General features: G+C 42.9%; 1 protein-coding gene and 1 non-coding gene across 3 annotated transcripts; one reads left to right on the top strand and one right to left on the bottom strand.

Moving 5' to 3' along the window:
• The first annotated feature begins 1195 nt into the window (after nt 1–1195).
• On the top strand, nt 1196–1302 carry LOC143643096 (U6 spliceosomal RNA). The gene has a single exon (XR_013156133.1). It is a non-coding gene; the product is annotated as a U6 spliceosomal RNA (small nuclear RNA).
• An 8170-nt stretch (nt 1303–9472) lies between these two features.
• PRR13 (proline rich 13) lies at nt 9473–13066 on the bottom strand. 2 transcript variants are annotated; one of them, XM_077110893.1, is made up of 4 exons: nt 12939–13066; nt 12305–12343; nt 11544–11923; nt 9473–10113 (listed from the first exon to the last, which is right to left on the bottom strand). In XM_077110893.1, exons 2-4 carry the CDS (start codon nt 12321–12323, stop codon nt 10075–10077), a joined length of 438 nt encoding a protein of 145 aa, XP_076967008.1. In that variant the 5' UTR covers nt 12324–12343; nt 12939–13066; the 3' UTR covers nt 9473–10074. The 2 variants fall into 2 exon arrangements, with proteins under 2 accessions (XP_076967008.1, XP_076967009.1); XM_077110894.1 differs by lacking the exon at nt 12939–13066 and adding an exon at nt 12713–12932.
• Nucleotides 13067–13434: the final 368 nt, after the last annotated feature.

Below are 13434 nucleotides of genomic sequence, written 5' to 3'. Positions count from 1 at the left end.
AGGAGGAAGGGGGAAAGAGACCCCGGGGCGGGTGGAGGGCGGCGGAGGGCGGGCGGGCGGGCGGAGGGCGGGCGGGCGGGAGAGGGCGCAGGCTGCGGCTGCTCCGGCTGCTGCCTCTGCTGGTCTGGGAGGGGGACGGGGCGGAGCGGCCCGCTTTCAACCCCGCGCACCCTCCGACCCCGGAAGCGCTAACCGCCCCGGGGGCAAGCGATGCGACTGCGTCTTCTCAGCCTTCCCCATGCAATACGGACGGCCTCCCAACAGCCTAGAGCGACTCCGTGGACAGCGTCGGCACCAGCGAGACAACGGTTGGTACCAGATGGAGAGCTTATGATAGAGCGGTAGCGTAGGGTCGAGAGGGAAACTAGTGGCCCCTAGCGGACTTGTTGGGAAGCCCAAGCGCAAGTGCGGAGGAGGTGACAGACGCCATGGATCAAGAAGGGAAGAAAAGTGAAAAGGAATGATGAAGAGAGAATGAGAAGACATGGGACAACCCAGTAGTCCATAGTGATACTCAAAAGAGAAAAGGGAAAAAATTCGGCCCAATGGAAGTCACTTCCACACCAACTCCTTATTCTGAAAATTGGTAATTAAAAGGAAAGATTAAGCAATTACTCCCATCCCCCAAGCTAATAAATGGAGAAGGAATGAAAGAGTTAGAAAATTACCATCTGCAACCCAGAATATTGATTCAGGCAAGGGTCATCGATCATCAAAACATTAAGTGAAAGGTCGATCATGGTGCCAAATGCCACCCCACAGATTATTTGCAAATCATTCAGTGAAAAAACTGTTTTACAACGGAGAGAGCTAGTGGTCACCTCACTCCGGGGATCAAACTTTGAATAACTAATAGTAGGTCAAATTTGACATTGTATTGCTTTTGAGATGCAATAAAAACTACACAGCATCATCTATCAATCATTCTTGGCTAAGGCATTTAATTTTAATTTAATCAAGTAATTAGACCTAATTGCCAATTCACAGGAAATATAGCAGGAAAAGGAACAAGTTAAATACTAAAGGAAATAATCAGCAAATCCAGAACATTCTACAAGATGACTAGCCTGTTCTCTTCAAAAAGACAATGTCATATTAAAAAAAAAAAGTAGAAGAAATTTAAAAGGCTTGACAACTAAATGTAATGTATGGATCTTGTTTGGATTCTGATTTTTTTTTTTAAATAGCTGTGTAAGTGCTCGTTTCCGCAGCACATATACTAAAATTGGAACGATACAGAGAAGATTAGCATGGCCCCTGCACAAGGATGACACGCAAATTCATGAAGCATTCCATATTTTTAAATAAAAAATTTTAAGAAGAACAAAAAAGCTATATAAGATTTGGGGGGACAATTGAAGAAATTCAGCCATGAACTGAATGTTAGGTAATATTGAGAACTAGTCTCACTTTTCTTAAGTGTGATAATGCAATTGTAGCTCTGTAGAAAAAAAATTTTAGCAGATGTGCATAATGAAACATTAAGGGTAAAAGGTCACGATGTTGGCAAAAGATTTTCAAATGGCACACATAAGTATATCAATAAAGCAAATAATGGCAAAATGTTAACAACTGCCAAGTCTAGGTGGCAGACAAGTCCTTTGGGTATCTGTTCTGGCCTTGCTGTCAATCAAATTTTATCAGGCAGCCCCAATTCAGTGGAGTTCTCTGAAGGGGACAGATTGCCAAAGTGTAAAGTAAAGCTTGGGAAGTCCAGGGCCTTTCCTCCCACCACCTCAAATGAAAGGGTGGGCAACGGGAACAAAATAAATAGAAATAAAAATAAGTCTATCATTTGGCAAGGCAAGGAGCAGACCAATTACTGAAAGAGAGGAAAGGAAGTAGGAAAATATTAGGACACCCAGAAAAAGGTAAACCAGTCTGCTGGTTTGAAAGTATTGCAAATCCCTGAAAAGCCAGGTTCTTTAATCTTGATTCAATACTATTGGGTGGGATTTTTTGATTAAGTTGTGTCCATTAAGATGTGACCCATCTAACTGTGGCAGGACATTTTCATTAGGTGGTTCCATGGAGATGTGGCCCCACCCATTCAAGGTGGGTGACTTCCTAGAGGAGACCAGACTTTAGAGATGCAGAAAGAAAACATTCCAGGGAAGCTGCTTGAAACCAGAAGCCAAAGAGCACAGCTAATGCCAGTCACATGCCTTCTCAGCTGACAGAGTTGTTGTGGACCTTGAGTCAAGGTAACTTTCCCTGGATGCTTCAGTGTGGACATTTTTATAGGCTTAGCACTATAAACTTGCAATTTAATAAGTTTCTTTTTTAAAGCCATTCCATTTCTGGTATATTGCATCCCAGCAGCATTACCAAACCAAAACAAGGGAGTAAGCTTACTGTGAAGATGGCTAAAGATCAGTTCCCAGCTTCAAGATTTTACAGCCAGGTTATTTACAGCCCTGGGACTCTGAAAGCCCAGGTGAAGATAAGTGGCTATCAATGAAATCATTTCTACAGTGAGGGAAAAAACAAAGTTGAAATTAAAAGATAACAAAATATTCACAATAGGTAAGAGGTAAAAACAACCCAAGTGGTCATCAGCAAATGAATGGATAAACAAAATGTGATGTATACATAGAATGAATTATCATTCAGCCATAAAAATGAGTGAAGTGCTGATATATGCTACAACATGGTGAGCCTTGAAAATTTGCCAATTGAAATAATTCAGACACAAAAGGACAAATAGTTTGATTCCGTGTATATAAGATATCTAGAATAAGCAAATTCATAGAGAAAAAGTAGATTAGAGGTTACCAAGGACTTGGGGGAGTGAAGATGGTGAGTTTTTGCTTCATGGATACAGAATATCTGTTTTGGGTGATGAAAATGTTTTAGTAATGGATGGTGGGGATGACATTGTAAATGTAATTAACGCTATTGAATTGTACATTTAAAAACGGTGGTTGATCCCTCTGATTAACACTACAAATATAAGTAAGTTCTTGCATGAACTATATCAAAGGTATGAATCTTGTACAGAGTATATAATTTCAGGGTATGGGGGGAACTGCTATTGCATGCTATGAACTATGTTTAACAAGCAAACATCAACAGTACTGCAGTAATACCAGAGGTAAATAACAGGGGGCAGGACAAGAGTTAAGGGGAGGTTTGGATTTTCTATTTGGTGAAGGTGTGTTATCGGTTATTTTTCTCTTGGAAACAATGAAATTGTCTAAAATTGAGTGTGTCGATGGACTGTTGATTTTGGACATTATACATCATGACCAATGGATGGAGGTGGCTGAAGAGTACACTGAGACGTAGAATGGCAAACAGGTACATACATATGATCAAATATCATGCTGCTCTAGAAAAGAATGAAGTTGTGAGGCATGCAACGTTGTGAATGAACCTGTGGGACATTTTGTGATGCAAAAAAAGCCAGAAACAAAAAAGCAAATATTGTATGGACTCATTTGGAAAATACTTATGGGAAAATTGGAGCCCTGATTGTAGGCTCTTATGGCAGCCACATTTAGTCTGAAGCAGTAATTGTCATTTCTAGATTTGGAGAGACTACGCTATATATGTATAGCCTAGTTTTTAGAGATGAGAACAAAGCTGATCAGGTCAGGATTAATGTAATTCAGAATACAAGGATAAGGAAGACATTGTATTTTAAAACTTCACCTACTCTATGAGACCAAAGGAAGAAAGGTTTATTTTGTCCAAAAACCTAAATTTTCTGTAGAACACAGTCTAACTCAACCTGTCTTGATAGGTCATTTGAACAATCCAAATACAGAGTCCAAAATGGGAATGAGGGCCTGTAATTCTATATGGCTTGATGTAATACATCCTAGAGTATATTAAGCAGATAATCAAAAAGTACTGGTGGGCAGGCCACAAATGCTCAGCAGGCAGAATTCTTGCCTGCCATGCCAGAGACCCGGGTTCATTTCCTGGTACCTGCCCATGGGAAAAAAAAAAAAAGGTATTGGCAAAGTCCCTTGAGAGATGGGAGAAAAAATATAAAACTATTAAACTTTACCACCAGGGAACCCTCTGATACTGTCTCAAACATTAGGACTCCGAAGTCAATAGGCCAAGCCCTTGATCTTGAGGTTTGCTCTTATGAAGCTTATGCATGTAGTGAAGCTTAGCCTACCTATAGGTATGCCTTAGAGTTACTTCCAGAGGACCTCTTTTGTTGCTCAGATGTGGCCTCTCTCTTGCTAAGCCCAACTCTGCAAGTGAAATCATTACCCAACCCCCTGCATGGGACATAGACATCCAGGGGATCTGTGGGATCAACAATGCCATCCTGACCAAAAAGGGGGAAGGAAGTGTAACAAGTAAGGTATCAGTGGCTAAGAGAGTTCAAATAGAGTTGAGAGGCTACTCTTATGCAAATTAGACATTGCTACATATCACAGTTTGCCAAACCCCAACCAAAACCATTCCCGCTAACCCTAAAGAACACCTAGGACATTATATAGGATTCTACAAAGGTTCCATGTACTAGGATAACTTTCCAGAAACCTACAACCTCCAGATGGATTCCTAGGCCAGATAAGTCCTGAAATGCAGAGGGGCCAACCTCTCCAGAATATCAACTAGTTCCATCCCTTATCCCATATTATTGAAAACCCCTTCCAATATGAAAAATTATAATGGACATGGTCCAAATAATCCTAATATGTGGGAGAAAGATTAAAGGAGATAGTGGAGTTGTACAGAAAAGATAGGGTTTAACAAAAGAGTATGATTGCTGAATCACTATATTGATATTTCTTTTAGTCTCCAGTGTCTGGTAGCAGGCTAGCAGTAAAAGCCTAAAATTGTGGAATTGTAACCCATACAAACTCTGAGATCTGTTCTACAACTAATTGTTGCAGTGTACTTGAAATTTATTGCTTTTTTGTATATACGTTATTTTTTACAAAAAAGAAAAAAGTCAATTGTGATGATGAATGCAAGCTATATGATGATACTGAGAACTACTGATTATATACTTTGGATGATTACATATGTGAACATATAATATATACAAACAAAATTACATTTAAAAAATGGTGGTTGACAACATCAATGAACCTGAAAACATTATACTAAGTGAAAGAAGTCAGACATAAAGGGCAACATGTTGTATTATTCTATTAATATGAAACGTCCAGAATAGGAAAATCTAGAGGGACAGGAAATAGTTGTTATGGCTTGGGGTGAGGATAATGGGAGATTGACTGCAAATCACTAGAGTGTTTCTTTTTTGGGCTGATGAAAGTGTTCTGGACTACATAATGGTCATGATTGTACAGCCTTGCAAATATACTAAAAACCAGTGAATCGCCCACTTTAACAGGGTGAATTATTTGGCATGTGAATTATAAACAATAAAAGAATATGCCTTTTAAAAAAAAGGTGGTTGAAATGGCAAATTTTATGGTATATATATTTTACCATGATAAAAAATTAAAATACAAAAAAAGGTTAATAAAACATCATCCTCCACTGTCAATAGCATGGGTTCTCTCTACGGCTGGCCAACAGTGGCAGCCAGCTTTCAAAGAGAAAGATGGGATGCATCTAATAATAACTTTATAGATCAATATTCTTCTCATTTGGGGAACCAAGCTTGTCAAAAGAGTCATTTGTTGAGAGCCATAAGTAATCTAATATAGGGAGATGATTCCAAAAAGGCAGGAAACTAGATGAAGATTCATCTCCTTGTTTGCAGACCCCAAAGCTAAAGTATCTACTTGTAGGTTAGATATCATGAGTTTCCTACCCTTCCCGTTCTCAATTATGTAGAAATTTTGCTGTACTTAGTTTCTAGTAAGAAAAGAATGACAGAACCCCAAATGTTCTTGTGGACGCAGGGTAGTGAAGGCATAAGATAAAACATTAGAGAACCACCATCTTTACAGACTTAAACTGCTTGTACAAAAGCTAGGGTACACAAACCCAATGCCCAGCAAGTAATGTCATTGGATAAAGCTGGCCTACAGGAAGACATAGAGAGTTAAATGGACTATGAGCAGGTGAGAGTATGAGACTTATATAAAGGAATAACCACTATTCTAAAAAGAATAACCAGAATTTCTACCTTCAGGAACCATGAGCCCACTGTTGCCAGAGTTACCAGCTTGAAATCTGAACCTTAATGAGAAAATTCCCAATTTTTAACACAGTGGGTGACCCTCCAAAAAAAAGTCTCAGCAAGATATAGTCCATAGGCACCAAATATTTTAATCTCTAGCAAAGATATATGTTCCAAGATGTTCACTGCAGCAGTAAGTGTATAGCAAGACTGGAAGCAATTTCAAATCCCATCAGTAAAAATCAGGTTGAATAAAGTGAATGCTAGTAAAAGAACGTTATCTATATGCTGTGATATGAAAATAACTCCAAAACAGATCATTAAATGAGGAAAAAAAAAACGACGCAAAAGAGGACCCATTGTATACTACCATTTGATAAGAAGGGGGTTGGGGGAGGACAACAGAAGCAATGTGAGGTAGAAGTAAAAGGGGGAGCTTGACAAGGCACAGAATAGCTCTGGAAGTTTATAAAAGAATCTGGAAGTAGTGATTACCTATGGGGAGGAAGCTGGGAATCAGGGATCTGGATTTACTTTTCATTAAACATTCTATTAAAAATGTTACATTTTTTTTCCCAAGTGCATATATTGCTTTTAGCTTTTCAAAAGTTAATAAAGGGCTCTTGCCTCTCACCTTTCTTTTCTTATGATAGTGCTAGCATGTTTTCTCGTGTATACTCAGTAAGTTTCTGCCTGCTTATTCTGTGCTGTACAGTGCCCTTGAAGTCTTTCTCGTGGCATGGCCAAGAACCTAGGAAGCCAAATTCAAAAATGTATTTTGGTAAGCCAGTCAGGAGACACTTCTCTCTGACCATCTGGACTGGTAAGTCATGACTACTGACCAGGAGGCTTGGCTGCATGCTTTCGCTTTTTCTTCTCATTTGGCTCACTGTTATCCTCCCCTATATCCTCATGTACTTCTGTGTCCCTGAGAACCTGGAGACTCTGAGCTGGCTTCCCTAGGACATAAATTTGGCCTATTCCAAGTCTCTGGCTTCCTCCTCAGAGGTGGCGGGAACCCATTTCCACCTCGTGCAGATCCAAGGAGACTGAGAGTAGCGGGTGATACTGCCCTTGAGACTTGACTGAGGGCTTCTCCCTGTGTCAAGCAGGAGTCCAATGGGAACCAAATAAAGTCTGTTTCTTTCTCTCTCATCCATTCTCCGAGACTTCCCAGTACTCTCTCTTTTCTTCCCCTCTGGGGATCAACTCTTGGTCCTCGCTTGCCTAAGATTTCCTTGTCCCTTAGACCTTTCTACCTGGTGTATCTTTTTTTCTCTCACCTTTTCAACAGAGGTCTTCTCCTCTGCCTCTATGAGTGTCTCCTTCTCTCCTCTGTCTTGCTTTCAATGCCTTCTGAGACAATCAATCTTTTGTAACACAGAATTCTGGGCTAAGGATTCTTGTACCAAACAAGATGTTCTCTTTAACATTCTTTAACAGTCACCTCTGGTCTGTGCTCATGGGAATTAAATATTGTCCAATGGGAGTGTCTCCCTTCCAGTACTTGATCTTTTCAGTCTCTATTAAGATCCACTGTGGCTTTCCTTCTTCTAGAGTACACGCACCTTTTAGGCCTCAGAAGACAGGAAACTAGAAGATGAAGGTATTTCCAGGAGCTTTGTCCTAGACTTCTCTTAGGTGGGTCAAGCACCGTACTGTGGGAGCATAGATATAGACAACTCCCAGGGAGATGTCCTGGGGATGCCTGGCGACATGTCTTGGGGACACATGGTGACTTCATTCCCCATGGGCTGAAGAGATTGGACTGGCAGAGAGGAAGGACAATGCTCAAGAGTATTGTCCTGCAATTCTTCCAGGTAAGGCCCAGGAAATCCCTGGAAGTGTAAGTCTAGACATCTTTCAGAAAAGCTGTCCTGGGGATGCCCCGTGACTGTACTCCCCATGTTCCCAAGAGATTGGGCTGGCGAAGGGAGATGCCCAGCTCTGATGTGTATTGGGATGCCACATGATCACACTGGTGCTAGTGAGGCTCCTCTATTTCCTTTCCCAGAAAAAATGGGAAATGCAACAGTCAATGTAAGCTGGGGAAGCATAGCCCTACAATGGGACTCTCAATTACAATATCATCCTCTAGTCTGTAAAAGACAGGGAAAGTAGTCAGAAATTTCCTATGCCCACATGTTTTTGGCTCTCTATCAAAACAAGGACTTGAGAAGGACTCATTGCTTATGTTATGCCCATATCTCAATTTAACTATCAGAGAAGGTAAGCTGACCTCAAGAACCATGTGGTCACCTGATTGTAGAGGGCATTAAAAAAAAAAAAAAAAAAAACTGTACACCAAGCCAGTTAATTGTAATAAGCTAAGGGAGATAATGTTATAGCATCCTGACATGTTATAACATCTATCTTTACTAACAGGAGAAAGAGGAAAGGTTAATGGAAGTCCAAAAAAGTATACTAATGTAAGCCTGGACTCCCAGGATGGTCAGATTTTGCTGGGCACCTTTCTCATCATCCTGTCTGCCCCTGATATTTAGAAAAAGCTGCAAAAGTGCACCATGGGCCCATAAATTCCTAGTAAAGACCTTTTAGAAACTGCCTCATAGAGGTGCTGTGAAGATCACACAAGTTTGTATGTAAAGCACTCAATGTCCAACACAGAACAAATGCTCAGTAAACGTCCGATGATTGATTGTATTTACAAAACGGGAAACTTCTCATTCTAAGGCCCAGCCCAGACCTCGCTCATTTCTCCAATGAGATTATCATTCATTCCTTTGCACTCGCATTGTATTCCTTTTTACTTTGTTATAATTACATATTTACATGTTTGCTTTTTCCTTTGGATCTTGCAGCTCTTGAAGAACAGGAATTGTCTTATCTTTACAACTTCTGCATCCAGAAGACAGTTCCTCAGTGAACAATTTTCCAGGAAATCAATCTAACCCCACTGGGATATCTGTGATTCCCAAACATGCTATGTAGCCTTTAACTCTGTGCCTAAACACAGGCTTTTCCCAGCTCCACTCCACCATTCACTTGGTAAATCCATCCTTTGTTTTCTGCTCAATACTTTTCTTCTTTCTCACCCTTTTGCCTCCTAAACCTTTCAAGAATCACCCACACAATTTCTTTAAAATTTTGATTGATAGGGCCCATCCTGGACAGCCAGGGTTGAGAACCTCTGTAGCAGATACACACACTTATACAGAAGGCCAAAATCCATTCACAGAAGGGAAGACAGTAAAGATTCCTTCCATAAGCATGAACCAATTCTGAAGGTTCCTCCCACTTAATAAACAGGAATGATATGCTATCTTCCACACTCATGCTCTGGCTCCTGACTATAAAACTGATATTCTTTAAAAGGAATGCGGACAGACAGCAAAAATAGTAGGGTGTGCTCGGCCCGACCAAGGACATGGCACAGGTAAACAGAGACCAGGAGAAATAGCTTTATTTGAACAGAGAGCTGTAGAATAAGAACAGGACCTGAGATAGCACACTGAGCTAAGGAGTAGAGCTGAGTTTCCAAAATGGCAAATTAGAGGTCACCAACCAATTGAACTCCATTTCCCAGCAGCCTGGCAGATAAGGCAAACAATAAAAGGCCTGCTGGGAAATGTATCTACCACCAAAATCACCCAAGTGTGCCATTACAAAAGAGGTACAGGTTCTTTTTCCATAATTAAATTTCCACGACATCCCCCAACCACTATTACAAAAGAAAGTGAAAAATCACATTTTACAGATCTTAAACTTTTCTTCAGCCTTTAGCTTAAAGTGCTCACCATTTTCAAAAAAAAACAGTTCCTCTGCTAAACTCATCAGCTAAAAGTTCTATTCAAGAAGTGAAAAGGTGGCCTTTGCTAGCCCAGGACAATCCTCTTCCCACTTTCCCTAGCCAGTAGGACTGAGCTGCTGCTCAGGGTGAGGTTCGGGCAGGAGGCACATGGGCTAATCTCCCCAGTACAACATGGCATCTGAGGCTTGACAGGAGAGCAGAACTGGTGAGACTTGAGGGAAGGGTCCAGACCCTGTATTCAGTCAGAGTCACTGCTGGAAGAGGAGGAGGAGGAATGCTGCAAGGGGAAACGGGAGAGGAGATAGCATCAGATCCAAATGACCTTTGACCATCCCAGTGGCCAACCTTTGGTGCCTCATCCCTCCACCCAGTGCCCCTTGCTTCCAGGAGTCTTGAACCAGACTTTCCCGTATACAGAAAAGGCAAGGGTTTCCTTCGACAGAGCGCAAACAGGGATGGATTAAACCATTCCAAATCATTGCAGAGAATTTAATGCATTACTTTTAAAGCAAGTTTCCACTTTCTTTACCTTGAGTTAATACCTAGGCAAGGAATAAATAATAAGCACAAGCTTAGTACAGTGCTAGGAAAGCGGCTGCTGCCTTACAAATACTTATTGATTAACTGTATGAAAAGTCCCTAGTGGCTACAAATTTAAGAAAACTGAGTAGAAACAGCAGTTGTGTGTGCATGCAGCTCTACTTTTCCCAAACCCAACTGGGAGAAAGTGAGGAAAGTGAGAGAACCACAACTGCCACCCCGGATTGCAGACAGTAAACTCCCCTCACCCAACCCCTACCTGCACAGTCCCTAGTGTTTTTCTGGAGCCTGACCAGGCATACCCTCCCTAGTCAGGCTCCAGAAAAAAATAGGGGAGCCTATTCAAGGGTTGTCACATACATAACTCCAAATCAACAATAAACCCATTTTTAAGTCACTGGGGTAATTTTCCCCCCATTTAATCTCACCTTTCTATCACCTCTGATTTCCACGAAAGACCCACAATCAGGAATTAGAGCCCACATCCACAGGGCAAATAAATACTAGGCCTTAAGATGTAAATTGAAGCCTCCAAGAGATCCAGATTGGTTTAATCCTCCTAGAGTTGAACTGTGAGCTGTTCTTGTAGAAGAAAGGATACTTAGCCCTTAAGGGATCAAACATGAAACTCTCTTAGCCTCAGGCTTTGTTTGAGGCTAAGAGTCACTCATTAGCTCAGGTCCTCAGTTTCCCTGATGGACAAAAAGGCTCGGGTAACTAACAAACAGGAGAAAACTGAAGGAGAGAAAGGAACTTCAGCAAGGAGGTCCAGATTTTTATTTCTGTTAAATATTATATAAGAATTTGCTTTGCGAAAGAATTGACCCTATTGACATTCTGACAACTTCAGTGGATATATCCAATTTGCCACAACATGCACGGGGGCAGAAAAGGGCAGCCAAAGTTCTGAGTGGCTTTTGAGCTGATATTCAACCTTAGCCTTGTACCTCCCAGATATGAGGCCTAATAAGCGTAAGAATTCTTCTCAAAAGTATCAGATTCCTTTCCAGTGGGAATCCTTCACAAAAAAGGAAGAATCATCTACCAGAGAACCACAACTGCCACCCCACGATCGCAGACAGTAAACTTCCCTCACCCAACCCCCACCTGCTCAGTTCCTCTGAGGGTGGCACACCCTCCCTAGTCAGGCTTCAGACAAACCCTCACCTTGCCATGCTTGTGCTGTTTGTGCATCTTTTTATGAGCTTTCTTCATCTTCTTACGCATCTTCTTGTCCATCACCATCCCAGGTCCTACCATGCCAGGAGCCAAGGGATTGACAGGAGGCATGCCAGGGGCAGCTGGTGGGTATGGAGGGGGATAGGGACCAGGAGGTGGGTAGGGGCCTGGGGGTTGGCATCCCGGATACCCTGGTTGAGGCACAGGATGAGGGAGTGCACCCGGGGGGAAAGCTGGATTTGCCTGGGGAACTCCAGGAGTGGGAAAGGGGCCCTGGGGAAAGGCAGGATTGACAGGTGGTGGGTGGACAGGATTGGAAGCTCCAGGGTTCCCGATGTTGGGGGGGTACGGATTTGGCCCTGGTTGTCCTGATGAAAGAAACAGAGAATAAAGATTAGAACTGCCCAGGGCCTCTTGCAACAACCAAAACACACACACACACACACACACACACACACACACACCAAAGGAACTCAGTTTCTCACCCACTACTTAAAGGGATATGGAATGATGAGGAAAGAGAATGGGGGTGGGGGGGGATGGGATAGACACACCTGAGTATAGGAGTAGGGGAGAGAAATAGGGAATGTCCTTGGAAGGGCTGGGGAGAGCAGAAGCTGGGAAGCTGTGAACTCTGGTTTCACTAGTCTAAGGACTTTGCTTTGCGGGAAGAGGAGCAGCAGGGAAAAATTAACATAGAAACTTCCTGTTAAGAGGGGGGATAGGAGAAGAGACTTCCAAACACCTACCTGCACTGGGATTCCACATGTCCAGGTGTTTCCCCCAGCCTGAGGAGAAAGAAATGAGGCTAAAAGCGGACGGCTCTGAGCTGGGAAGAGGATTCTGAGCCCCAGCCCAACCCTAACGCTTCCTGCCCGAGAGGGTTCTCTCACTTGCCTCCACTTAAGAAACGTTTCTTCCACTCGTTCCTTCGTCCTCAATGCCTATTTTATCCCTTGTTCCCTCCCTAATCACAGGAACCTAGTTCCCATTGCCCCTCCACCTTCCACTACCTCTGGCCACAGCTGGAGGTCTCAATCCCCCTCACAAGAGGGGCAGAGTCCACGAATCTCACTGTTCCCTCATCACCTTCCCTGTTAGTGAGTAGGGAGGACTTTAACCAAGGGCAAGGGAGGATCTCAAACAACTTTACTAACCCCGGGAAGGGGAAGGCAGGACCCCACCACTGGCTAAGAGAAGGACACCTCGATGCCGAGCGAGGAAGGGGGTTCAAAAAAAAATCCTCAAACGCTTAAATATCTGGACACACCCCCATCCCCATAAAAAAAGGGGGGATGGAGATCCTAGTTCCAAGCTGCGAAGAGACCCGCTGCCCCAGGAATGGAGAATGGAGGAAACTGGGGAATCCAGACGCTCCGTCACCTTTACAGCACCGCCTCGGCTTGATTAGTCCGTCGCAACCTTAGCTCCCACTTCCTGATCATCTTTATCTCATGCTTCAACACCCGCCTCTGCTACCGTCTAATTGGAAACTAAGTGGTCATTCGGCATTATGATTGGAAAATAGACTCGTCAATCTCCGTAATTCCGACTAGGAGGAAATGATTGCACCAGGGGCGGAGCTGGGCCATTTAAGGGCAAGACCAGTGCAAACGAGTTGGCAGGAAGGTAATCTCCTGGGGGTGGGGCTAGTTGAGACCGGCGAGAAGAAGGCCGGGCCAGGGCAAAGGAGCAGCGAGGCATAGAAGGAACGCCTTCCTGCCTTCGGTAGTGCGTGCAAAGCCGCGTAGTGTGAGAAGCGCCATGTTGGGTGTTGTGATGCAAAAGTACAAAGCGTTAGGGAAGAGCCGGCTGCCAAGTCCCAGCCTTAAGCCCTCAACATTGTCGGCTTCCTTCAGTCCCTAAGCAAAGAAACATC

The sequence above is a fragment of the Tamandua tetradactyla genome, chromosome 7, assembly GCF_023851605.1.
Source record: "Tamandua tetradactyla isolate mTamTet1 chromosome 7, mTamTet1.pri, whole genome shotgun sequence".
Lineage (NCBI taxonomy): Eukaryota > Metazoa > Chordata > Mammalia > Pilosa > Myrmecophagidae > Tamandua > Tamandua tetradactyla.
Note: the sequence above shows the minus strand (reverse complement) of the source record. Positions and strands in the feature narration are given on the sequence as shown.